General features: G+C 36.1%; 1 protein-coding gene across 6 annotated transcripts in view; it reads left to right on the top strand.

The window, feature by feature from the left end:
- The window catches only part of HACE1 (HECT domain and ankyrin repeat containing E3 ubiquitin protein ligase 1), a 102336-nt gene that overhangs the window by 44834 nt on the left and 29927 nt on the right, over positions 1 to 27575 (top strand). For 3 of the 6 annotated variants that reach the window (XM_037064952.1, XM_037064950.1, XM_037064954.1), the window contains 9 exons: positions 721 to 822; positions 1528 to 1634; positions 8754 to 8904; positions 17235 to 17569; positions 18662 to 18730; positions 18956 to 19043; positions 23791 to 23902; positions 23999 to 24096; positions 24278 to 24365. In XM_037064952.1, the coding sequence (XP_036920847.1) occupies positions 721 to 822; positions 1528 to 1634; positions 8754 to 8904; positions 17235 to 17569; positions 18662 to 18730; positions 18956 to 19043; positions 23791 to 23902; positions 23999 to 24096; positions 24278 to 24365 (1150 nt within the window). Of the gene's footprint in view, positions 1 to 720; positions 823 to 1527; positions 1635 to 8753; positions 9001 to 17234; positions 17570 to 18661; positions 18731 to 18955; positions 19044 to 23790; positions 23903 to 23998; positions 24097 to 24277; positions 24366 to 27575 lie in introns of all 6 variants that reach the window. The other 3 variants (XM_037064951.1, XM_037064949.1, XM_037064953.1) reach the window with 1 other exon arrangement.

The raw sequence follows: 27575 nt of genomic DNA, 5'->3' as shown, positions 1-27575 counted from the left end.
TCTATTCTGTGAAGAATATGCTCTTTAAAAGAGCTATGATATAAGAAATATGCATTGGTTTTTATCCCAGTTTATGACACAAGAACTTCTAGGACCTTTGAAATCTCCAGAGTGTAAGACTATACTTTTGTATATTAATGAGATGACTAGTGGCCGAAAGCCCCTTATAGCTTCAAGATGTGGGCTGCTTGCCAGAGGAGCCAACCATGTGGCTAAGAGGGCACCCTCTTCCCCCGCTTCTGGGGAAAGAGGCTCCAGCTTGAGTTCAGTCACTCATGACCAATAATTCAACCAATTATGCTTATATTATGGAGCTTCCCTAAAAGTCCAAAAAAGTGAGTTTCTCAGTCTGGGTTGGTGAGGGTGTCCAAGTGCTCAGCGAGGGCATGAAGCTCTGTGCTCCTTTCTATGTATGTTGCCCCAAGAGTCTCCTCCATTGGCTGTTCCAGAGTTGCATCCTTTATAATGAACAGGTAATAGTAAAGGGGTTCCTTGGGTTCTCTGAGCTCCTCTAGCAAATTATCACACTCACGAAGGGGTTGTGGGAACTCCTGGCTTGCATCTGGTTAGTCAGAAGTATGGGTGGCCTGGACTGGTGATTGCCTTCCCAAGTTGGGGCCCTCTTGTGGGATTGCGCTCCTAAGCTGTGGGCCCAGCCCCCAAGTTTTCCTTTAGGAACTTCATTTTTAAACCTAGATAATTATAAATCTTTTTTTTTAGGGTGGATATGGAGAGACCTGTGAAGTGTTAATTCAGTATCACCCTAGGCTTTTCCAGACAATTATTCAAATGACACAAAATGAAGATCTCCGAGAAAACATGGTAATATAATTGTGCTAGCAGCTTGTAAAAGAACAAGCTTTATGCATGCTTAGCATATATGGCAGTTTACAAATGTGTTTCTTAATTTTATTATTATAAATATCCTGATGTTTATAATTAATTTTATTATAAGTGTTATAATATTTATAACTGTAATAATGCAATGTTTATAAATGTAATGTTTATTACTGTAATAATACAAATATTTACAATAATACAATAAATTTATTGTGACTTACTATTTATAATAACAATAAATTTTCTTATTTGCATTAGAAGATAAGTATGAATTATATAATAATTAATAAGCTTTGTGCTAATATTTGGCCCCAGCAGTCTTCTTTTTTCTGGGTCTCCGGTCTTTCTTAACAGGAATATAATGTTATGATTGATACTCACTAGTTTACAGCACTCAGTATTTAGACTAATAGCACTGAAATTTTCCTTAAATTTTAGAATTAAATTTCTATAAATAAACTTAGTGGTATCTGCTTTATTTATATATATTTTTGCTTCCTTGGTGACTTTGAACAAAGATTTTATATCATCTTGTCTCTATATTAGGTTTTGAATTTATGCAAGGCAAAATGACTAAAGGACTTGATTTCTGCTGATTGGCTTTGGGATACTTATTAGTACTTAATTTTTTGATAAAGTTTGATGGATTACTATATAATCACATTTTTTAATTTGTAAAACATTTAGTTACGGCAAGTTCTAGAACATTTGTCTCAGCAAAGTGAGAGCCAGTACCTGAAGATTTTAACAAGCCTTGCTGAAGTTGCCACAACAAATGGTCACAAACTGCTTAGGTGAGTGTTGTAAAATATTACACATCAATAGGTAGCAGCATCTCTGAGCTTTGTCTCTTGTAGGCTTTTCTGGGAAGAGTTTATTTTCTTGTATGCCTTTTGCCAGTGGTAAGAGATTCTAAAATTCTGCTGACATGTCATTGTATTTTTGTTTTAAAGGACCAGGAGAATCAACTTTTATTGAGGAGACTTTAGTTTCCCTAAAGAGACTAAAACTAGAGACTAAGTTTGGGCATATGTGTCTAGACTTTTATAAAATGATTGCTTTGAACAATCGTGTGAGTAAAATATGCCAGAAATATGCCAATGAAAACTATGAACAATAAAGAGTAATGAAGATACTAGTTTAGGAATCTTGATCACTAATGTATAGAACTGGGTATAAGCTGCTTATTAGTTCTGCCTCTCAGTACACCATAATGATTCAGATACAGTTTTCTCCTTGAGCTCTCCCTCTTTTCAGTTTTTTATTCTTTCAAAAAATTACATGGTTTTAATAGCTCATCTCTAAGTCCATGGCGTTAATACCTTTATAATATTTGCATTTATATATTATATATCCTTGCAGCTACACTTCTTTGTATGTGGTTAGCCACTTCAATTAGGAATAAACAGCCATTGAGAAATGGTTAATGTGTTATTGTGTAGCGTTAAATTTGGCCCACTTTTAATTTGGATTTTTTCCATCTTGTAATAGTCTTTTTACTTATGATCTTAATACATTCACAGTATTAATAGATCATGGTCTTCTCTAACCTCTCCAAGTTGCAATTGGACTTCTTCCTTCTAACTGTATGCTGCTTCTATTGTATAAAACAGCCACATTGTCAAATCCATTATGTTAGCCCTTTTTTTCTGTTCAGACTTTTGATATGCTTCAGACCAGAATTACATTCTGTATCATTTACTTAGAAGAATCTTTGAGTCCTTTATACTTCTTGGTACCAATGTCACCTTCTTTTATTCTCTTAGCCATTTAAATCTTTGGTCAGTAGTTTTACTCAAAACTACTTTCAGCTCTAAGAGTCATTGAATTCCACCTTGACATAATGCTCTCCTTTTATTTAGTTATTTCCCTTAATCCATTTATTTAATGAGGACTTTCTAAGATTTAGACATACTAGGTGAAAGCATTTACACCACACTCAGGTTTAAAGCCAGACATCACCATTTATTGTGCAACCTCAGCAAGTATAATAACTTCTCCAAGTTGCCCTTCAATGTCCACCTAATACTTATTTTTTTAAAAAGATTTTATTTATTTATTTTTAGAGAGAGGAAAGGGAGGGGGAAAGAGAGGGAGAGAAACATCAATGTGTGGTTGCATCTTGTGCGCCCCTACTGGGGCCTGGTCAGGTCCCAGGTCCTGAAACCCAGGCATGTGCCCTGACTGGAAATCGAACCCTTGACCCTTTGGTTCCCAGGCAAGCACTCAATCCACTGAGCCACACCAGCCAGGGCTAAAGAAAGAATCTTAAAAGCAGCAAGAGGTAAGCAGTTAGTTACCTATAGGGGAGTTCCCATAAAACTATCAGCTGATTTCTCCAAAGAAACTTTGCAGGCTAGAAGGGATTGGGAAAAATACTCAAAGTCATGAACAGTAGGGGCCTACCGCCACGCTTGCTCTAACCAGCAAAGGTATCATTCAGAATCGAAGGGCAGATAAAGAGCTTCCCAGACAAGAAAAAAACTAAAGGAGTTCATCATCACCAAACCATTGTTATATGAAATGTTAAATGAACTTCTTTAAGAAAAGAAATGAAAACTATGAACAATAAAATGGCAAAAAATACATATCTATCAACAATTGAGCTTAAAAAAACAAACTAAGCAAACAAGAAGAACAGAGACAGAATCATGGATACAGAAAGTGGTTTGATGTTTGCCAGATGGGAGAGTCAGTGTAGGGGAATAGGTAAAGGTGTGAGGGGATTAAGAAGTACTAGTAGGTAGTTACAGAGGAGCCATGGGGATGCAAAGTACAGTATATGAAAGGGAGTAGCCAAAGAACTTACACGCTTGACAATGAACATGAACAATGGTGGGGGATTGTCTTACGGAGTCGGGAGTGCTGGGTGGAGGGGGCAAAGGAGAATAGTTGGGATAGCTGTAATAGCATAATTAATAAAATGTAATTAAAGATAAATTTCAACAGCAAAAAAAAGCATAGAAGATTAGTGGAATAGGAGAAACAGGCTAGGAAAAGGGGATCTATAGACAGTAAGGTCTTAAAGTTATTTTGCTCAACTGTACTGTCTTGCCGCTACCGTGCTACTGTTCCAGTGCTTTATAGAATCTGTCATTATGGCCTTCTTTGGCCTGTATAACCTCTTTGTTGGGATCAGTAGTATTGGTTATTAGTATTAGAATTTGTTGTATTGTTACTGTTCTGACAAAACCCAGTCTTCTGTGTTTCTCTTTTACTCTCATATCACTACCACACTCAAACAACACTCTGACACCAGATACACGGACTCTTATTCTCTATATCAAGCAATTTCCAACCCCATCTGGGAGTCTTATAATTTAAATCAAATTGGACACTCTCTACCTAAAGAGCATCAAATCCTGTAGATTAAGGGCTCAGTTCCACAAGTCTGTCCCCCCTTTAGATGTCAGTCCCAAAGTATTAGGTCTCCAGATTACCTATAACCTCTGTCCATTTTGACTATAGAGTGCAGATTCTAATAACCTCTTCCCCCTTGGATTTGCTTATTTCCTAGAACAGTTCACAAAATTCAGGGGGACACAGTTACCAATTTATTAAAGGCTATGATAAAGGATACTGAAGAACAGCCAGATAGAGATACTTTGGGCAAGGTCTGGGAGGGTCCTGGGGAGCTTCTTTTCCCATGGAGTTGGGGTACATCACCATCCTGGTATGTGGATGTGTTCGCTAGCTCAGAAGCTTCCTGAGTCCCATATTTTTTTGGCCTTTTATGGAGGCTTTATCACATAGCATGTTGATCATTACCACCATTGCCAGCCCCTCTCTTCTTGCTGGAGAATGGGGCATGTGTCTGAAAGTTCTAACCTGCTAGTCATGGCTTGGTCTTTTTGGTAACCAGCCTCCATCTCAGAGCCTACCCAGAATTTCTTCAGAAGAACAAAAGACACTGCTATCACCCAGGACATTCCAAAGGATTTAGGAGCTCTGTGTTAAAAATTGACACCAAAGACCAAATGTTAGAACAAAAGATGCTCCTAGTACTCTAATCACTTTGGAAAATTATGAGAGTTTTAGGAGCTGTGTGCCGGCAACTGGGGGCAGAGACCATTAGATATGTTTTCTGGTATCTGACAGCTGCCAAGATAGATTCTTAGAGGATCTACAAATTATTTCAGCCTTCCAAATCATGTTTAATGGTATCTAAAATTTAAAAAAAATTTTTAAAATTACAGTTGCCATTCAGTATTACATTCTGTTTAGTGGTATTTTTGCAGATTGTCTTTCTTTTGTTCATTTATTTGTGAGTCATTTTATGTTTCTCAAACCACAATGTGATGTAATTTTGGCCATTTGCTTTAATAGAAATTTTAGTTAAGAAAAAAGTTAATTTATATATATTAGTTAGTGAAAATTGAGATGTTATTTAGCACACTGTTGTAAAAAATGAATAGCCTTTTGTATAACCGATTCAAGCAATATTTGGTAATGATAATAAGTATTTACTGAGGGCATTTTTACACATATTTTTTTCATTGAGTTTTCTTGCTTTCTATAGATTTAAANTATTTGTGAGTCATTTTATGTTTCTCAAACCAAAATGTGATGTAATTTTGGCCATTTGCTTTAATAAAAATTTTAGTTAAGAAAAAAGTTAATTTATATATATTAATTAGTGAAAATTGAGATGTTATTTAGCACACTGTTGTAAAAAATGAATAGCTTTTGTATAACTGATTCAAGCAATATTTGGTAATGATAATAAGTATTTACTGAGGGCATTTTTACACATATTTTTTTCATTGAGTTTTCTTGCTTTCTATAGATTTAAAATTGAAGGTAAAGATAGTTAACAATATGCAAATGAACAGAGAAGTCACAGCCTTTGCTAAGTAGGACACTGACTGAATGGAGGTGCACCCTCATGTAAAAACCAAAGGTGGGAGGTACATCCATGGGGCTCTGCACTAGGAAACTGGTTTTCGAACTTTTATATTCAGACCTGGTAGCTTGGAAAGAAATTATTTTATGATCAACTGGGAAGGATATGGTGAAGTTTGAATTTTTATAATCTTTTTTGTGTAATACAAAAGAGATCTTTCACTGGTTGGAAAGTGAAAAATGACATTGTTTTTTTTTAAAATATATTTTATTGATTATACCATTACAGTTGTTCTATTCCCCCCCTTCAATCCCTTCCACCCGCACCCTCCCTCCCCCACCATTCTGCCCCCCTTAGTTTATNATGCAAATGAACAGAGAAGTCACAGCCTTTGCTAAGTAGGACACTGACTGAATGGAGGTGCACCCTCATGTAAAAACCAAAGGTGGGAGGTACATCCATAGGGCTCTGCACTAGGAAACTGGTTTTTGAACTTTTATATTCAGACCTGGTAGCTTGGAAAGAAATTATTTTATGATCAACTGGGAAAGATATGGTGAAGTTTGAATTTTTATAATCTTTTTTGTGTAATACAAAAGAGATCTTTCACTGGTTGGAAAGTGAAAAATGACATTGTTTTTTTAATTGGCTTGAAAGAAGCTTAAACTGGGTAAAGTAGTATAAAATTACTAGGCTCTATTAATAGCTGATGACTTTAAAATTCTATTGTAAGGAAATACTTCTTATTGTAAGATAACTCCAGATCAGGTACTTAAAAAACATTTATATATGTTGTAACTTTGCAGGGGAAAATCAAATCACACCTTCCTCATGGAGAAGAATTTGAGTCATTGTACTTAATTTTTCGAAGATCTGCAACACAATAAAAAAAGGAAATAGTGTTAACCAAACAACCTTTTTATTTTGTTTGAACAGTCTTATGATATAAAATTAAAAAATACTTAGTAAAGTCAAATATGTAAAAATTAGTTCAAACAAAACTATTCTATACACATTTTATTTAAAGTTACTAAAACAAAAAATTTTACTAATATGCTGTAGGTGTCCCAGTCAGTAGCTGTTATATTTCACTAACACTTAAAACTGATAGCTCATTTTTATTGGCTATTTTTTACAATTTAACAATTCCTAGAGTGAAAAACAACATGAATATTGACATGAAATAGTCAGAAAATTTTGACTACCATGTCAATTTAGAGGGATAGGAAATAACTTCTAATTTGGTGCTTACCAAACTGAAATACTTAGAAGTAGGCATTTGCTATTTGTATATTACTAATCCATAGGTTTTTTTTAACTTTAAAAAATATTTATTTATTTTTAGAGAGAGGGGAAGGGAAGGTCAAAGAGTGGGAGAGAAACATCAGTGTGTGGTTGCCTCTCATGTGTCCCCTCTTAGGGACCTGGCCCACAACCCAGGCATGTGTCCTGAGTGGGAATCAAACCGGCGACCATTCGCTTCACAGGCTTGTGCTCAATCTGCTGAGCTACACCAGCCAGGGCTTTTTTTTTTAAATGTTAAAAGATACCTAAAGTATCATAGAGGAAAACTTTAATGAACTGGATAAAGTACACTAAGGGGAAGAGAGGATACACTTTGATGATTAAATTTGTACAAAGATAATCATACCATTCTGCCTGAAAGTGTATGTCACTCTTCACTCCAATTTTGTGCAGCCTTTGTAATAGAAGATAACTGATGTTAGAGATTTTGAAATAAAACCACCCTCTAAACGACAACACCAGTAAAAAGTTTAAAAATATCTAACATTAGATTCAATACAAATTTAGCCTGTCCTGTACAGTTTCTTAGTGGAAGAGTAATGATTGAAATTTATGATGATGACCAATCCCCAGGCACTATGGGATTCTGAAGGGCTTTGTGATTTGTCAAAGAATGTTTGTATTATAGTCAATGTGGATTAGTGTTGATTGGATTTGAGTCTTTTTTTTAATAATGTGATGTTTCTTATATTTATGTAGACTCATAAGACAACCCATTATATAGAGAACCACCCTAATAGAGGTAGTAACTTTAAGACTATTCAATTTGTGAATGTTCTATACGTGAAAAATTGGTTATTATTCTGGGGTGGGGAGAGGAAATGAAGTTATGAATTGAATAGCTGACAGATCAGCCTGTACAATTGAGCTGTGGGTTGGCCTAAGAACATAAGGCCATCATTTCTACCATTGTTTCTCTGTGAAATGTTTTCAGAATTAATAATTTATTCATATGTAATCCAAATAATATACGAGGTCTATCCAGAAGTTATCCAGCCACATACTATGAAAAATAGAGACATTTATTGAAGAAGATACCAGAAACATTGTATATAGAACAATTAGGCCTTAGTCCCCTTCAAAGTAGGTACTTTGGGACTTCACACAGTTCTCCCGATTGCCATCAGCTGCCATGTTGTGTTTTCCTGAATCTCATCACTGATCTGAAATCTCTTCCGTCTGAAAGGTGATTTTAGTTTTGGGAAAAGGCTGAGTCACCTGGGCAATTTGATATTTCACCAAAGCACTCTGTACGGGTTGTGCTGCATGAGTGGGCATGTTGTCCTGATGAAGCTGCCAATCACCAGCTGCCCATAGCTGCAGCCTTCTGAATCATCCAAGTAGTTTCTGTGGAGAAATGGTCAAGCTTAATTCTGCAAAATTTGATGCAGATTTGTTGTTTACTGCTCATTCATTTTTAATGCTATGGCTCACTCAATGGCACCTACCACCCCCACTGACTAGTACAGTAAAGTAGTCATTGTTCATGCATGTGCATTCCAGTCCATTCTCCTTGGCTGCCAGGTTACACTGATGTGGAGCGAACTGTTCTCATTATATTAGTAATGGCTGGACTTTTTCTGGACAGACCTTATATGTTTGATAACTTTCTGTTAAAGCATAGTGTTCTCTGTCACAATAGGAAAGGAATTTTAATGGTTATATTATAAAACAGGTGGATGATTGATGAAAATGTTTTAAAATAAAGTAGTTTAAGATACAGTTTGCTTTATGACATCTAATCTGTTTATGTTTTTATTTTCAGCCTGTCTAGTAATTATGATGCTCAAATGAGAAGCCTTTTGAGAATTGTGAGGATATTTTGTCATGTCTTTCGAATTGGTCCATCCTCTCCCAGTAATGGAATCGATATGGGCTACAACGGGAATAAAACTCCAAGAAGCCAGGTGTTCAAGGTCAGAAAAGTATATGACGTTGTTATGAAGATAGACGTAAAAGAGATGAATGTCACAAAGCATGCATTCATTAATCAGAAACCTCATACACAGGACGTAAGTTCGGTTCCCGCCCATACCACTTTTTAAGTTAGGCACACACCTTCCTCCTTTCATCTCTGTTTAATCAACAGCAAGTCTTAATTGGTGAGCTTTTATATTTCTCTTTCAAGTAAAATTTAATTTATATTTCTCTTTCAAGTAAAATTTAAAATTTAGTGTTTTATTCTAGTAGTAAGATATTTAGTGTTTAAATCTAATTAAATTTACTTCTTATTGGTTTATAGGTTTTTAAGGTGGCAATATGCAGTTGCATGCTTTTTAAACAATACTTATTTAGAAGGAAAGAAAATATTTAGATTTATTTAGATTTTATTATCATGTATATGTTTTATGTGTATCCATGTATATGTTCCTTTTTTTAAAGTTTAATCTTTATTACATTCTTTTTCCATTAACATTTAGCCCCCTTGACCCCCTCCCCACAGGGGTCTGCACACTGTGGTCCGTGTCCATGAGTGCGAAGAACAAATTCAGGAGCACTCATCAGGCATTCCAATCTGCAGATTGGAATTTTAATTGCACCAAACTGTAATGCAAAATTAAATACCCTGTGTAGGTGACCAATCCAAACTATATAAATAACTTTTACTGAACAAGAAATTAAATGGAAACATAGCAATCTAAGTGTATTTAAGATTATTAAGTCCAAACATCAAAATTATTCTTTTACTTAAGTAGATATGTAACTTTGAATCCTTGATCTAATAATCTTTTTAGTAATTTGTCATCTCACATACTATAGAATATATTTGTTACTAAAGGACCTTTTTTAAAAGTAAAAAGTAAAGGATGTTTAAAAGTAAAGCTATGTAGAATTCTTTTTCTCATTTTATTTTTTATATTTTATTGATTATACCTTTACAGTTGTCCCATTTCCCCCTTCATTCCCCTCTTTCCTGCACACCCCATCCCACCCACATTCCCCCCTTTAGTTCATGTTCATGTGTCATAAGTTCTTTAGCTCCTACATTTCCCACACTACTCTTGCCCTCCCCCTGTCTATTTTCTCCCCACCATCTATGCTGCTTATTCTCTGTACCTTCCCCCCACCCCTAACTCCCCTATTGCTAACTGTCCATGTGATCTCCATTTCTGTGGCTCCACTCCTGTTTTAGGTGTCTGCTTAGTTTGCTTTTGTTTTAGGTGTGGTTGATAATAACTGTGAGTTTGCTGTCCTTCCACTGTTCATATTTTTTCTCTTCTTTTTCTTAGATGAGTCCCATTAACATTTCATATAATAAGGGCTTGGTGATGATGAGCTCCTTGAATTTGACCTTATCTGAGAAGCACTTTATCTGCCCTTCCATTCTAAATGAAAGCTTTGCTGGATAGAGCAATCTTGGATGTAGGTCCTTGCCTTTCATGGCTTGGAATATTTCTTTCCAGCCCCTTCTTGCTTGTAAGGTCTTTTGAGAAATCAGCTGGCAGTCTGATGGGAACTCCTTTGTAGGTGACTGTCCCCTTATCCCTTGCTACTTCTAGGATTCTCTCCTTCATTTTAGTCTTGGCTAATGTAATTATGATGTGCCTTGGTGTGTTCCTTCTCAGGTCCAACTTCTTTGGGACTCTCTGAGCTTCCTGGGTTTCCTGGAAGTCTATTTCCTTTGCCACATTGGGGAAGTTCTCCTTTATTATTTGTTCAAATAAGTTTCCTCCTTGTTGCTCTTCCTCTTCTTCCCTATAATTCAGACGTTGGAATGTTTAAAGATGTCCTGGAGGTTCCTAAGCCTCCTAATTTTTTTGAATTCTTGTTCCTTCCTTCTTTTCTATTTGTTTGTTTCTTTCTTTCTTCTGGTCCACTCCATTGTTTGAGTCCCAGTTTTCTTTCCATCATTATTGGTTCCCGTGCATTTTCCTTCATTTCACTTAGTGTAGCCTTCATTTTTTCATCTAATTTGTGAGCAAAATCAACCAGTTCTGTGAGCATTTTGATTACCAGTGTTTTGAACTGTGCATCCGCTAGGTTGGCTATCTCTTGGTATCTTAGAAGTATTGCCTCTGGGGCTTTGATCTGTCCTTCTGTTTGAGCCATAATTTTTTGGTCAGGTTGCACCTGTTAATTTTTTGGTTAGGCCGCACCTCTCTGCTGAGAGGCAGAGCCTTAGGTGTTCACCAGGGCAGGTCAACCCAGTGGCTGGATTGTGACGCTGCGTGTGGGGGGGGTCAGAAAGGGAACAACGGTGCTTGTTCTGCTCTCTCTCTCGGATTTTGGTCCCCTCTGCTGCTTCCCACAAGCAAACTGGGCCCTCCTGATACTGGTTCCCAGGTGGGTGGGCTTGTGTACGTTCTAGGACCCTGTGGGTCTCTCCAGCAAACTCTCCTGTCAGGCTGGGAGTCTCTCTTGGCACCTTTTCAGTTGGTGCTTTTAGGCTTTATTTCCTGGTGCTGTGGTCCTGGGTTGCATGGTCTGTCTTGCTGCCTGTTTTTGCCTAGTTTATCTGCGTGTGAATGTGTGTCCGTGGTCAGCCAACTGCCTTGCACACTCTGCTTGTTTCCTCCTTGTGCCCGGAGTCTGCTAGCCCTATGCCACCTGCACTCCCAGGTCTGGCAGCCACTGCCTTTTCCTGCCGGGATCCCTCTCCGATGGCCGCGGGCTCCGCCCCTTACCAGTCTGGATGAATGGTTGTTGGACTTCCGTACAATTCAATTTTCTGTCTCTTCTGATTGTGTTTTTGTTTCTAAATCTTCGTTGTCCTTAATTTTGGTTGTGTGAGGAGGCACAGTGTTTCCACCTACTCCTCCATCTTGGCTGGAAGTCTCTCCATGTATATGTTCTTAAAATAAAATTACTTTCAATTAATGGGTTTACCAACAGTTAACTCCTGGCATCACTTCAAGGAAAAATCATTGAGATATGTATTTTGCTTCTTTTATACAAGCATATTTGTGGGTGGAATCCTTAGAATAATAATTCCATATAAAACCCAAGGCAGGGTTGCTACTCATGCTAAATTATTATTTTATAAAGTAAACAAAATGGATGTGGCTGTAATTGCTATTACTAATGCTTTTTTATAGCATTATATTTTCAAATAACTCAGATTTAGGACAAATGTGTAATTTAATAATTTTTTCCATGTTATTTTTTAAAGGTAATTAAAAAAATTGTATGGTATAAAATTTGCTTCTGGGTTCATAAAGACATTTCTCTAAATAGTCTTTTGAGTCTTAATACAGTTTATCTATCCAAAAAGTGATATAATTGCTTTTATTTGCCACTTCCTCCTAAACTAATTATGATGGACAGCTTTACTGTCTATAAAAATTTAAAGTTATATTGAGCTATGTTAAATGATTCTTACATGGCAAATTTTTGGCAGACACTTAACAAATAAATGGTTTGCAAGCATTTCAACACTAGTAGATTCCTTATGCTTGGAATAGGTATGGTATGCTTTTGGAAGGTATGTATGAGAATCCCTGCATCTGTTAGAGTTTCTCTCTCTGTCGTCAATGCACGAAAGACTTTTCACTCTTTTTTCCTTCCCTTCTTTTCTCTTCCCCTATTGTGCCATCTCCTGGAAGAAGGAAGATATGCATCTTCTTGTATTTCAAATTTTGGCTTTTCGCATACCATTTTCTTGAACATTAGTTAGGAATGATAACTTGTGGTCCATGTAGACTTCAGATCTAAACTATCGATCCATTTTTTTTCTGTGCTGTTTTAAATGAGTTTTATTGCTCAAACATTCACATTACACGCAGTTGTTCTGAACATGTTCTGGTGTGGCTCCTACTGTTAGTTACTCAGTCTACCCCTGATTTGATTTTTCTACTCATCCTTTCTACTTATTTATAATGATGAATAGAAAAATCACTTCAGGTATAAATGTGGTCAGCATTATTTATATTTACTGTAGTCTGATTTTTTGTTAAAATTTGAATGTGCCACCTCTTTACTAATGATGTCAGAAAGTAAGTATGTGCTAAGTAGCCTCTCTGTATCCATTTAGTGCTTGTTAGTGTCCTCCCTACCTGGTCAGTAAAGCTATGGCTGAGTAGAAAATGGTATCCCTGGTGTGCTGTTAGGTTTTCTTTTGTGGGATTCAGACTCTGTATTTTGATCATCACATTATCAATTATATGTGTATGTGTGTGCGTGTGTGTGTGTATTATTTGTTAGTATTTTTATTTCTTTTTTAAGGCATTATTTTTCTGTGTTATTGACAACTGCTTTTGCCTCTCAGCACTTATTTTCTCTTAAATTTTGATCTGTCACTTTAAAGCATTTTTATTAAAAAACTCAGCTAATTTTTTAAAAATAATAGTTTTGTTCTTAAGGGGTTTATTAGTCTCTTCCCATGTAATTTAATGAATTAAGTGTAGAATGTTTAAAGGATGGCAAAAAGGTCTGCCCTCCCAGCTACAGGATAACAATAGAAATTCCATTGTCATATATGTATACGAGGTCTTCTGTTCATTGTGGAACAATCACAGTTGTGAAAATGTTAAACATATTGCTGAGTTACAGTGATGTTAGATTGGAAATATCGTTTTAATTTTTACCACATTTGGTTCAAGGTAGCCATTGATCTCCACTTTTCCTTCCATTAAGTAGGCACTCCAGCATGTCCCTCTATTAAGGTTAACTAAGGGGTTTTCCATTAATATTAGTAGGTTTATAGGCCATGTGTTTTTAGTAGGTGAAATTATCTAACATCCTGTTGTTAGTGTTTTTGTCTTAGAAGTTCTTTGAATTAATTAATCTGAACACCTAGCCTTTTTTCAGTGTTAAGAGATTTTTGTCTAGTGCCTGGGAAACCTCAGAGCACCTGCAGGAGGCAGAGGCAGTGCAGGTTTCAAAGTGAGCGTGGGAGAGACCGTTCAGGCCTCCTGAATGTTGACATGCTGCTTTTGTGAATAGTGAGCTATGACTATTGACAGTTTTATAGATGCATGATTGGGAAAATTTGGAAGCCAAGAAAGATTGGGAAACTTTCAACTATACAGTTGTGGCATTTGACAGAATCAAGTTGAGAATAGTCCAACAGGATTTCAAGATACTATTAATGAACTTAAGTGTGTAATGCTTTCTCATCAGATTTGTGCCTCTCTTTGGTACCTCGATCTTGAAAAACTTTTAAGTTTTCAACAAGTTTGCGATTATATGTTACAGCTTTGAAATATAGATTGAAATGTTTTGAAAATCATCTGTGATTGTCATCATTGTTGCTATAGGTAGAATGTAATTATGTGGTGAAATCACTAAATAATATGAGGTGAAGCAGTGTTTTCACAGTGCGAAGAAGTCAGCTCGTGTCTGCCATCATCACTGACTCCTTTTTCAGCAGCAGTTGATATGCACGGTGCTTTGTGTCTTATCAATGGTTTCATTACTATTTGTGGATAGAGAAAGTATCACAGACATGGTTTGCAATGATTTATTTTTATTTTTAAAAAATTATTATAATCTTTTTTGTCTGTGGCTTCTACCACAATTAGAAATTAAAGTTATTTCCACAGTATTTTTTTTGGTTATTGAGGAATGAATTTTCTGAACAGATCTTCAAAGGGACAATTTCCTAGGTAAAAATACCTCAAGGTTGGGGTTTTGTTTTACTGCATGTGTGAGTGAAGGAAAAAAGGTGGGAAAGAGAGAAGAGAAGGGTTTAAGGGTTGCCTAAGGGCCCATGAAACGATGACTTACCACGTCTTTTTTTTTTTTTTTTTTTCATTCTCTTTTAAATCTGTGGTGTGTTCCTTTATTGAAAACTTTCTGGTTTATTTTTATTTTCTATTTTTTTTAGACAAATAGGAAGAAAGGGAGAAAGAAAGGGATAAAAACATCAATGTGTAGTTGTCTCTCACACATCCCCTACTGGGGACCTGGCCCGCAACCCAGGCATGTGCTCTAGACTGGGAATTGAACTGGTGACCCTTTGGTTCGCAGGCCAGCACTCAATCCACTAAGCCACACCAGTCAGGACTAGTTTATTTTTAGATGTTTCTGGATTATTCAAAATTTGCCTTTCAGTTTTGCACATTGTCAGTTTTTGGAAACAGGATTGTTACAGGTTCATGTTCAGTGCTCTAGTCTGCAGGAGGAGCAGGTGTCAGTTCCTGCCTTAGGCTCATCTCCATCCAGTGTGCTGATTTTCTAGGTTTTAGCCCTTCTCATTCGGAGACCGGTTATTCCTTTTTTCCTTAGTTTCAAGCAGGATTACATCACTACCACCTGTTCTTTCTATTTTGGAAGTTGATTTTCTGATGTGAAGCTGAATAATTTTGCTGATATAAAAAATTCTTTTTCATCTTTTACAGCAGGTTTAATGTTTTGCTCATGAAGTGCAACTGTCAGCTCCAACTTGAGTCATGATTAGAATTAACGCATTTTCGGTGAAGGTATCATCTCAGTGTTCAGAGGAGCTAGTTGTTTTGCCCCCTCCTTTAAGCAGCTCAGGAACCCGAATTTTCCAACTGCTCTCTGCCTAGTCGTGGAAAAAACCATTTTGTGGCAGAGGGGCACTGATTTCAACCTCAGAAGAGGTGTAATTAGTTTCTCACTTTGCTTACCTGTTTACCTAGTATGTGCTAATGAAACATTTGTTGAATGAGTGCGTTAGGTTTTTGGTTGGGGTTTTCATTTTGTTTTGTTTTCTGCTTTTTAGTTTAATGTTTTAAGTGAAGACTTAGGGGTGATTTAATTGTTTGTAAGTTTATTAAGTCAAATATTCCCAAAGAGAGGATGTTGTGGACACCAGAAGGGCTGAAGATGTAGTAGAGGGACTTGTTAGATAATCGGAGCGAATTTTCTGGCAAAATAGGTTCATAGTGTTATTTAAACACTTGCTAAGATTCCAAATATGGGAGCATAATCTCTTCCCCTAGCAGTCTTTAAGATTATTTCTTCTAGTTGAAGTAATGTAAGGGTAGGTCTTTCCAAAGTACGTGATCTGGTTTGTAGTATCCTGTGATAATATAAGAATAAAAAAGTAAGGTGGACTTTTATATTCATTTGCAGAAAATTAATCATTCTCAATGGGGACATTTAAAATAGTGTGGGAATGAAGGGCCATTTAACCATTACCCCTTGCCAGTTGTTCACTTTTATTTGGGAAATAAAAATGTTCCAGTGGGTTCTTTTTTAATTGACATAAATATTGTGTAAGTTTAAGACAAAAGTATGTTACTTTAATACATGTGTATGTTGCAAAATGTTTACTACAGTAAGGTTAGTTAATGCATCCTTTACCTCACATAATTACTGTTTTGTTATTGTTATGGTAAGAACATTAAAGCTTTACCGTCATAGCAACTTTCAATTATATGACACAGTGTTGCTAACTAGGGTCGTGCTGCTGCACGCTAGATTCCCAGCAGCAGATCATTTAATGGCAGTTGGGCATTTATATTTCTGCTTGGGTTAAAAGCTTCTCATTGTTAGAGATGACGTATATGTTTCATCCTCTCTAGTACTTAGTCCTGTTACAGCATTTGAGATCACATAATATTTAAAAAAGAAAATGTTATTTACTGTTAATTTACCAAAGGCATTTTATTCCTGTCAAAAGGAGTATTTTATATACTGTAGAAATAAACTGTTTAATTATTCCCCATCTTTTTCTTTTTTAAGCTGTTAATCTCTACTTGGAATTAAGAATTTGCTAGTCAGTATTTTATAGTTACCATTTAATAGAAATGGATTTTGTGTGTGTGTGTTGGTGAGCATATGTATACCTATATGTATATGTATGTGTATATGTGTATGTATATATAAATGTCATATCATAATTTAAAATTTCTTGTCATAAATTTTCAAAATTTTAAGAATTAGATGTAAAGAAAAGAGCATAGTAAACTCAGCTGTTTATTAGGCTGTTTAGGAAAACCCTAATAATTCTAATTTTTTTTAATTGAAAAAAGACTTACAATTGAAAATTGTTTGCACATTAATACTGTAAAGGTTAAGGGGATTTTACATGTGTGTGTAATAAATGGTTTAAAAATGAAATATTTGAAAATGTTTAAAAGAAATTTGCTCATATATTTTTTGTTAGGTTTTAGTTTTTCCTTTTTATTCCAAGGAATGCATAAGCACAAATTAAGTTTTCATTATAAATGAAGAAATTGTCATTTATATGGCATTCATATATTTTTGTTACTTACTTATAGTCATTGCTGTCACATTAACTTGGGAAAATAGAAGTATGTAGGGTAAATTTTCTCTTATTATTTATTTGGCTGGAGTTTCAGAATGATATTTAAAACACCTTTTCTTTTTCTCTTAGCCTCTTGAGTTGCTTTGGCACTCATTAGATGAATGGCTAGTTTTAATAGCTACAGAACTGATGAAAAACAAAAAGGACTCAACGGATATCACTTCTATTTTACTAAAACAAAAAGGCCAAGATCAAGATGGTACTTCCATTCCTCCATTTCAACCTCCAGGACCTGGGAGCTATGAAAATCTATCCACTGGCACCAGGGAATCTAAACCAGATGCTCTAGGAGGGAAACAGGAAGCCAGTGCAGACTGTCAGGATGTTATTTCTATGACAGCTAACCGGCTAAGTGCTGTCATTCAAGCCTTTTACATGTGCTGTTCTTGTCAGATGCCTCCAGGGTAAGAAGGTTTCTGCTTTGTTTTGTGTGTAGGTCTCAGCCTATCAATAACCAATCTTGTGGCTGGACCAGCCCTTGTGGTTCTTATTATGATTGCAAGGCGCCCTTCAGCAATAACCATCAGGAAACTTTGAAAAAAAAAGGTTTATTACTTACAAGGTCTGGAAATTACATGGCACACCTGGGGCCACACAGCGAGGTCGCTGGGAGAGAGCAAGAGTGAGAGCATGGCCCCTGACACAGCTAGCCGCTCATGCGGTGTGGGCGTGGGCCAGGCATTCTGCTTTTTGGGGGGTCAAAGATGGGGGGCAGTTTCTGGTGCTCACCCTTTATTGGTGAATTTAAAACATAAGAGTAGGAATTTAAAATGTGGGAAGAGGGAAAAAAAACGAGTAGCATAAGTGGTCAGTTATTGAAATCAATCAGGATCTCTAAAACAAGGGAGCCTCAGTGGGGGGAGGCGGCCTGGCTCTTATCTAGTTGGGTGGCTGGCAATGTGTTTATTAAAGGTAGCCATCTTTGAAGTGTATGCCTCTTTGAAGCGGAAGCCTGGGCAACCAAAATTTAAGTCAGGCACTTGCATTATAAAAAAGAAAAACCCGACTGTCAAGGCTTACACTGCACGCTTATTATTTCTTCTCTGATAGATTTTAAAAAACGCTTTTTTTGTAATTTCAGTAAATACAAATAGTAATTTGTTGCTTTTTAGCTTCTGTTCTGATCTTGTTAGGATCTTGTTAGGACAGTTCAGAACATTTGCTAAGCATTGTGTAAGTTATCAGCATGTAGAATGGCGAATGCCACTTTGTGTAAGGATCACTTTATTGTGTATTTGAAATGTATAGACCAGAGATGCTTAACATTTTAAGTTTTCTAAAATGTCACTTGCTTATATCAATATTATCTGTTAATGAAAATTATATATTTCTTCATCTTAGAGATTAACCAGGCACGCCTGATTTCTTAAATTTGTAAAGATGACCCAAACCCCAATATTTTTTTGCCTAGAAGCCAGTCCAGTTCAATACATAGTTTTCAGATTTGCTATATCACCAACTTTGTCCATGGTTCTGATTTGTTTTACTCTCTGCAGGATGACTTCACCCCGTTTCATTGAATTTGTATGCAAACACGACGAAGTCTTAAAATGCTTTGTTAACAGGTAAGGCTTTCTTAGATTCATGGACTGCCCTTACAATCTTCTTTCTTTACTTACAGTTTTCATCTCAACAGGAAAAAAATGTTAACTTCTGTTAAACTATTCAAAAAATGCTTCATGACGAGTGAAAGTGTAGTAGGTGTATTCTTCTGTTTCAGTATCCATGCATTTCAATCAATGCCACTTAATCCTTCCTGTCCATTTAAACAAAGTGTCTTTTTCTTTTAGAAATCCCAAAATTATATTTGATCACTTTCACTTCCTCCTTGAATGTCCTGAGTTGATGTCAAGATTCATGCACATCATAAAAGCACAGGTAGAAATTTCTCTTAATCTTATTTTTGGTCTAAGGAGAACTTTCTAAATTTGAGTTTTGTTTAGTGAAGTAATTATTATATGTGACACTTCCTGCTATAAGAAGAGTGAAATTACTTTATTCTTTAGAGTATGGAGTTATGTTAGCATGTAACTTTAGTATGAGGAGCAATTTTTTTCTTCAAGAAATGTGTATTGATGTCCTGCTATGTACAAAGGCTGTTCAAAGATAGCAGAACATGTTGCCACATCTCTTGGAATGAGTGGTCCTTGAGACAAGGATTTTATTCCCAAATACACTTGGGAAGTATGCCCTGTTGGAGATTGATAAAGTTGATCAGTAGCTTGTTAAAGACTTTGAGAAGCCCTTTTCTAAATATAGTGATTAAACTTTGTTAACCCTCTAAACTTTGACCTGAGAACCTTCCTTCTGCCAGGGTTCATTCCACATATTTCATGTTGTGTGAAACATGTTAGGAAAAGCTTTCTACTTAACAACTATGTGACTTTGAGCATATATCCAGCATCCTTGAGTTATGATTCCGTCTGTAAAATAGAGGTAAACCTTGTAAAACTCTTGTAAAGAGTAAGTTTTAAGTAGCGACTGGCATGTATGTGCAATGTATGGTAGTTGTTTTAGAGGTTTATAGAAGATATATATCCTTTCTCCAACAGGATCTTAATTCAGTCTAGCTGGGGAGGTGATAAATATACCTGTAAGGTAGTAATGACAATACTACCTGATTCTTTAGGGGTTTGTAGGATGGAGCACTTGTTTTTGGTTGCTATAGTCAAGGGGAATTTCAAAGAGGAGGTAGATTTTAAACTGGACCTTGAAAACCATGCAAAATTTTTATGAGAGTAAATGGGGAAGATGAACATTCTAGCCAAGATACGGACATGGAGGTGGAAAAGTGTATAAAACTACAGTGGTTGAAGCAGAAATTTTGTGTGAGTGAAGAATGTGACATAATACTAGAAAGGCAGATTTGGGTCATTGTGCCTTAAGCCTTCGTTGGCAGATTAAGGAATCTTTGTTTGCCAGAATGGCAGGAGCATGACATGATCCTGGCAAAATTTTAGGAAACTGTTGTCAGAAGTGTGGGGTAAACTACAGGCTACGGTTTGGATAGTAGTCATAGGATACATACTGTAGGTGCTTTTAAATTCTTTAGGGACACTGATTCTTTTAGCAGAGAAAGCTAAGAACTAATCTTATAAAACTATACACAAGTACATAGGTATCCTTTGGCATCTGTTTAATCATGATAATGTAAAAGAGTACTAATAATGAATTACATTTATTGAATGCTTTACGTGGATTATTTTATTTTCGTAGAAATCATGTGAGGTGGGTACTCTTACTGAAGCTGAAGAGGTTAAGTAAGTCAAGTCATTCAGCTACTAAGTGGGAGAACCAGAATTTAAAAGTGTGTCTGGTTCTCAAGTTCATTTTTTTAACCTACATTGTGGCTTCATTCTAGTGCAAATGAGATTATGTGTGAAAGAAACTTAGTTTTTGAAAGTGGTAGTTTGCTATTTTTTATTACTCTCTCTGCTTTTCACTTCCTGTTCCCCCTCCCCTTCCTAAAAAATTCAGTCCAAAAGCATCTGCATCAGCTCTCTACCACACGCACCTTTTTGACCAGGGTGAGGGAAGTGTTGTGTTGTTCCATTATGGGGTTTGGAGCTTGGGCATGGAAAGGAGGGTGTCCGTAGAAGAGGGGCTCAGCACAGACAGTGTGAGTTGGAGAGGCATGTGGGGGGTGTTGCATGTGGGGGGTGTTGCATGCGGAGGGTCGCGACAGTTGCTCAGTAGTTTGACAGAACCCAAGTGGGATGAAGGGCATCCGTGCAGTGAAGCATTCATGCTAGCAACGGGATGCTGGTTATATGCAGGTTGGTCAAATAAATAAAGATTACAGAACCGTAGTTTCTCATTGTTGGAGAAAGGAGTTATAAAATGGAGGAAAATAGAATGAACCATGTGTTGTCGGGTTGTAATTGGAGATAGCAGTGTGAACTTGCTTTTTAATGTAGATAGATACAGCAGTCTTGGCACTCAGTTCTTGATGTTTAAATACCATCCTCACAGAGCCAGACTCACTGGAGGAATGGCTAATTGTATGGCTAGGTCAGGGAAAGACGAGCCTGGACCTTCGTATTGTGCAGGAAAGTCGTTTGAAGAGTTATGTTATGTTAAAAATGACTCAGAACCAGTTTGAATGAGTCCACTGGCCTAATCTGGAACAATCCAATCATCAAAATAAACAATAATGACAAAATATTATAAATGAAATTAATTACGAGTCTATATTGAAAATAATGAATGAGTAAATGGAAAGTTTGATGATGTGCGTTACGTATTTACTATTTCAAACTATCTCTCCGTGGAATACTTACTGATTACAAAGACTGAAAAAACAAAAGAACTTTATAGTGGGTACATTTGGCAGTGATCAAGGCAGACAGTAACGGCATGCCAGCCGATAAGATGCATGGAGAAAGAATATGGTATCACTTCTTTAATATTCTTGCCAAAGATGCACACCCTGAACTTAATCATGGGAAAACATCAGACTTACTCCAGTTGGGACAATCTAACAAAACACTGACCTGCAATCTTTAAAGGTGTTGAGGTTATGGAAATTAAGAAAACATTGAAGAACTCTACCAAAATGAGACAGACAACGAAATACAACTCATGAATCATTGTGCTATAAAGGACATTGTTAGGAAATTGGCAAAACTTGCATTGGGTCTAAGGATTAGATATAATAACGTGTCCGTGTTAGTTTTCTGACTTTGATGGTTGTTTTCTGGTTATGTAGAAGAGTTCTCTTATTTGTAGGAAATATACACCGAAGGTTTAGGGATAACTGGACATCTTGTTGGCAACTTACACTCACTTCAGGAAGAAGAAATACTTTGTATTCTACTATATTTAGAAGTTTACACCCTGGTTGGTATAGCTGAGTGAATTGAGTGTGGGCTGTTAACCAAAGGGTTGCCAGTTTGATTCCCAGTCAGGGCACATGCCTGGGTTGCAGGCCAGATCCTCAGTCTGGGCCATGTGAGAAGCAGTCACACATTGATATTTTTCTCCTTCTCTTTCTCCCTCCCTTCCTTCCCCTCTCGCTAAAAATAAATAAAGAAAGAAAAATTTTTTGTAACTCGGGGGGGCTGTTCCAAGGGAAAAAAACCACCAATTAAAAACAAAAACTGTATCTTCCAAGGGATTGACTTCTTGTTCTCTCAGTGGTTTTCAGGTAGCCTCTAGTTAAAGAGAGAGACATTTTGTGTTGCTGTAACAGTCCTGTTTTGTGAATTATTTTATGGAAGTGCAGGTACTCAGAAAGTTTACACATAAAAATCTGCCTTTTGGCTTTGTGGGTATATGTATGTGGATGTTTTGATCTGACAGGTATCTTATTAGCTTTTACTAGCATTTTGTACCTTTTAATGTTCCATTTGAATTACTTAAAAAATTTGCCACTTGCTTTTATTTCTTGGTTCACATTTTATATAGATAAAGGACATATCAGTATTTTAATATTTAATATCTGGTAATGACTGGGATATTTACTGTCATTTTAAATATGTATTCACAATAATTTTAACATCATTAGGAGTGATAATAAGAGCAACACCTTTTATTGAGCATTCTGGGTATTAAGTATTTCTAAAAAGTTAACCTTGGGGTTACATTTTTTCTTCTGTGAAATGGGTATAATAAGAGTCTTTTTCCTCAAAATGTTGTAAGGATATGTCAAAATACATGTAAAGTGCTTCAAATGGTACCTGGTTTATAGGTGCTTTAATAAACATTAGCTAATTTATTATAATTATTATACCCTATATTTGCATTGTTTCACTTAATTCTCAAAATTAGCCCTAGAAGTGTTTTCCCTATTTTACAGGTGGGAAACTAAAGTTCTGAGAGGATTCTTAATTCCTCTAAATTCTTAATATACTATAATTTGCACTTCACTATGTAGAACTTAATATTGTATATGTATGATATTATTCTAATGCTAGTCTCATCTCTTTAACTGTATTAAACAGTTTTTAGCAAATAAATTGAGATGTTTACAGCTCTTAGGTTACCTGCAGTGTTGGCACATGCTGGGTATTCAGCAATTCTTTCTGAATAATCATAAGAAATTACAAGTCATCTATATTTGCATATCTGGCAAATTAACAAAAGGTAGAGACTTTTCTGCTTAAGAGGTCTTATTCTTTAATTTTTAGGGTCGAAGAAGGGAAGGAGGAAGGAAGAAGCTTACAAATTCTTTTTTGGTTGCTGCATATATTCAAAGGATAAAACTAAGAGTAAATTGAGGTGTAAAAGATTATTTTCATGAAAAATTAAATGGAACATGTGACATAATTTTTCTGAAAAAAATTATTTTTATAAGCTTTGTTGGGTTTAAAAGAAATTGAGAGTAAATGGATTTAATTACATACATGACATTAAGTTCTTAGATATAACCTTCTAATTATAAAGTTGTTTCTGTTGAAAGTGTAGGGAATTTTAAAAAATACACTGCTTAGATAGTCAAGAGTTTTTCGGCTGAGCTCTGCCTTCTTGTGAGTAGTTGGTGACATGGCAAGACATGATCTCGAACCACTTACTATAAACAGGTCTGAGGGTGATCGTTTGTAGAAGGGGCATTTAGCATGCTAGTTAGTCAATTTAAGAGGTGACTGGAATACTGCTCACATTGTACTGTTATTTGTTGGGGTAGCCATTTAAAGATCGCTGTGAGTGGTTCTACGAGCATTTGCATTCAGGACAACCAGATTCGGACATGGTGCACAGGCCAGTGAGTGAAAGTGATATCCTGCTGGTCCACAGAGGTATGTGTGACAGAGAAAATGGATGTGTCTGTGAGGCACAAAATGCTAATTATTGTAAGTTTTATTATGTGAAATTAACCAATGCTACATATTTAGATTCTATTTTTAGGAGTAGCTGTGAAGTTGTGTCAAAAGCAAGCTGTGCAAAGCTAAAGCAGGGAATTGCCGTGCGGTTCCATGGAGAAGAAGGCATGGTGGGTATGAGATAAATGCTGTGAACATCACTGCATGCTAGAGGTTGAAATGCACTTGAATCAAATTTAATACTTAATCGATAATGGAAGAAATTTAATATGATTTTAATTTTATTATTTAGAAAAAAATCCCCATTTTATATATTTCTGTTGATACTTAATTTTATTTTCTTGAACTCAGGGTCAAGGTGTTGTGCGTGAGTGGTTTGATATTCTATCTAATGAGATAGTCAATCCTGATTATGCATTGTTTACCCAGTCAGCTGACGGTAAGTTGTACAGTCTAGATGACTTTTTCTGTGGCTTGTCACATTGTCATACTACTTCAGTGTGTTTTATTCTTTGATTCCCACAGTAGTCCTATGAGATAGGTGGAGTATTCGCATTTGATAGAAGAGACAACTGAAATCAGTGTTTGCCTACGTTAACACAATTACGAGTGGAAACTCGTACACTGACAGTGTAGCAGGCTTTCCTTTAAACACTTGATTCCCAAATGCTGGTCTCAGGTACTCGTGCTGGTACCCAAGACACTTTTCATTAGCCCTTTGTATACTAAAACTAAATTTATTTACTTCAAGGATTGTCCTTTAGTTTACTTTTCTTGAATTAAAGTTTCCTTTAGTGAAATAGTGACAGTAGATGGACTTAAAAATAATGTAAAGCCTTATTCGGAAATATTAAAATTTGCTAGCCCTATTTGAGCTTCTAAGTCTCAAATTTATTGTTCATAAAAACACAGTCTAGAAATCATGGTGTCAAATCTTAAAGTCTTTTTATATATAGTAACTTAGTTTTCAGTCTTTCTGAAATATCAAGACCTCACAACTAGAAAGCTCTTACTGCTAGGGGGAGGGAAGTATAAGGGGACTAAATGGTAATGGGAAAGAAATACAGTAAAGATTAAATTGTTTTTTAAGAGCTCTAATTTAGCCATATAATACAGAAGAAAACCTCTGTTGAAATGGTGCTGTTGACCTACGGAATTGTAATTTTATATTGTAGACTAAATGGAATTGGTTAATACTGCCTTGTTGGCGTGAGATATAGTTGAGAGTTTTGTAACTTAGTAGAGACATCCAAGTGAAGGTAGGATTTCAGTTTCTAAATGCTGTGTGTAGTTGCTTTTATTTCCTGAAAATGTTTTCTTTCCATTGTTTAAATTTTTAAAATAATGCTAGAGTGCTTCATTAATGGTAGTTCCCAGTTGCATCCAACCAAATGAGCAGCAGTCTCCTTTGAGTAAGAACGACTCTGAGAGAGGCAAGCAGGAGTGGGCTGCAGTGACACTAGGTAGCTGTAGATGTTCACCTATGTGACAGGCTCTTCAGGTACTCCTGGTGTATTTGAAATTGTTTAGGAATATGGGACTGCCGGCTTAAACCCTGTCACCTTTAACTCTTGGCTATGAAATGGATTTGTTGAATTTGAGAAGATTGATGGGACCCTGGGTTTAGTTAGTTAGGCCTAATTTTTGATGTAAGATTTATCATTAAGACATTGTGTTTTAGATTTCTTTCTTTTCTTTATAGCCCTTCATTCTGAGTCTATTTAGTTTCATACCTGTAAAACAGATTTGGTGTGAAACCATTAGTTGAGGTACGTCCTTACCCTGCACATTTATACCACAGCATATACTGAAGCACATAGATTATAAAGATTGTGACTTGTCCTCCTCGTAAGCCACATGAGTATTTTCTTTAGGGTCATAGTATTAACACATTCAAATCTAGATCACTGGTGGCAAACACAAGGCCCGTGGGCCGAATCCGGCCCTCCACCTTGTTTCATCCCGCCCGGGGCCTTGTTTCTACCCGGCAGCAGTCCCAAGCTCCTTACCCCTAGTTAGGGAGTAGTTACATTTACACAGTCCTAAAGTTATTTTCGGCCCTTTGAAGGCAACCTCGAGGCTGATGTGGCCCCTGGTGAAAACGAGATTGACACCCCTGATCTAGATGAGATTATTCTTACGAATAGTTGACATGAAGAGAATTACACTTAAGAATTAACAATTCCTAAATGTGGGAAATGTTTAACTAGATCTAACTTCTATAATAATTTCTCTAAATTAAGATACATTAAAGAAGTGATATAGTATAGTGGCTGAATTTGGCCTTTGTTGTTACACTGATGTAAATGATGGCTCTGCCCCTCTTTATGCTAAGATTTGGGGTCAATAAATGTAACTTTTCTGGACCTCAGTTTGCTGACTTGAAATGGTGACGTCCTGTGTTTTGTAATGTAGTGAGTGAGAATCAATTAGCTGTTGTGTAAAAAATGATTGGCCCAGTACCTGGCATCTAGAAAGCAGAAATAACTGTTAGATGTTGTTATTACTATTCTGTGAAATACAGTTTTTCTGAAGTGATGAAAATAGCTGGGAGTGTTAAGGTTACTTTTACTTTGAGCTTAAAACATAACATAAAATTTATATTGTTCTTACTAGTTTTCAAGTTAAAAACTATTATTTGTTTCCTAAATATTTTCCCTAGTTGTTTCATTTTTTTTATGTCTCCGTATCTATTCCTTTTAATAATACAGGTTTCCCAGAAAGTACTTAGGGAAGGAATTATACACAGCCCTGGGGGTGAAGTCGAGTTATCAAAAGTCTTTGCTGATTCATCAATTACCCTAAGCATTCACTATTTTTAATAGGTATAAAATATTTGTGATTATTCTCAGAATACCATATTTTTTGAAATGATGGTAGGTTTATCTTTGAAGTTTTTCATCTCAGAGAACTTTGCTTTGACTTTTAATATCCAGTCTTACATTATGATTGGGAATGGTTCTCAAAAGGTAAATGACCAGCTTTATGTGGCTCTTTTAAATCATTCGCCCATAAGCTTCTAAATTTGTACCTTATATCTAAGTGGATTTGTCATGGCCATTTAGTCCAGTGCCAGTTCTCATAAATCAAAGACCAGTGAAGCCTAAAGAGAATTATTGTCAAAATATATATACTAAATGACCATACATAAAAACTGTATTTCACTCTCCAGTACTTTTTTATTTTTCCTTTATTTTTCTTTGATGCAATTTCATTAGATTTATCAGTTATTCTTTCTTTTAGCCCAGGTACCTAGAAGAGTAGTAAGTACCATGAACTCAGTAAATATTTGTTAAATGATGAGAGAAGTTAGTGATTATCACAGAAGAGTAGGGAGGGAGGGTTATTTAAAGTTGAGATTTTGGTATTAGATTTTTCCATTGCTCTAGATTTCTTTGAGACTTTTTTATTTTTTAAAGATTTTATTTATTTTTAGAGAGAGGGGAAGGGAGGAAGAGAGAGAGAAACATCAGTGCAAGAGGTGTTGATTGGTTGCCTCTCACAAGCCCCCAACTGGGGACCTATCTTGCAACCTGGGCATGTGCCCTGATTGGGAATTGAACTCAGCGACCTTTCAGTTCTCAGGTGGGCACTCAATCCATTGAGCCACACCATCCAGAGCTCTTTGAGATGTTTTTACCATGATAAA

Source organism: Sturnira hondurensis, unplaced genomic scaffold, assembly GCF_014824575.4.
Source record: "Sturnira hondurensis isolate 20B ecotype Veracruz unplaced genomic scaffold, ASM1482457v3 Scaffold0015596, whole genome shotgun sequence".
Classification (NCBI taxonomy): domain Eukaryota; kingdom Metazoa; phylum Chordata; class Mammalia; order Chiroptera; family Phyllostomidae; genus Sturnira; species Sturnira hondurensis.
The sequence above is the reverse complement of the archived record's forward strand: the minus strand, read 5'-3'. Positions and strand labels throughout refer to the sequence as shown.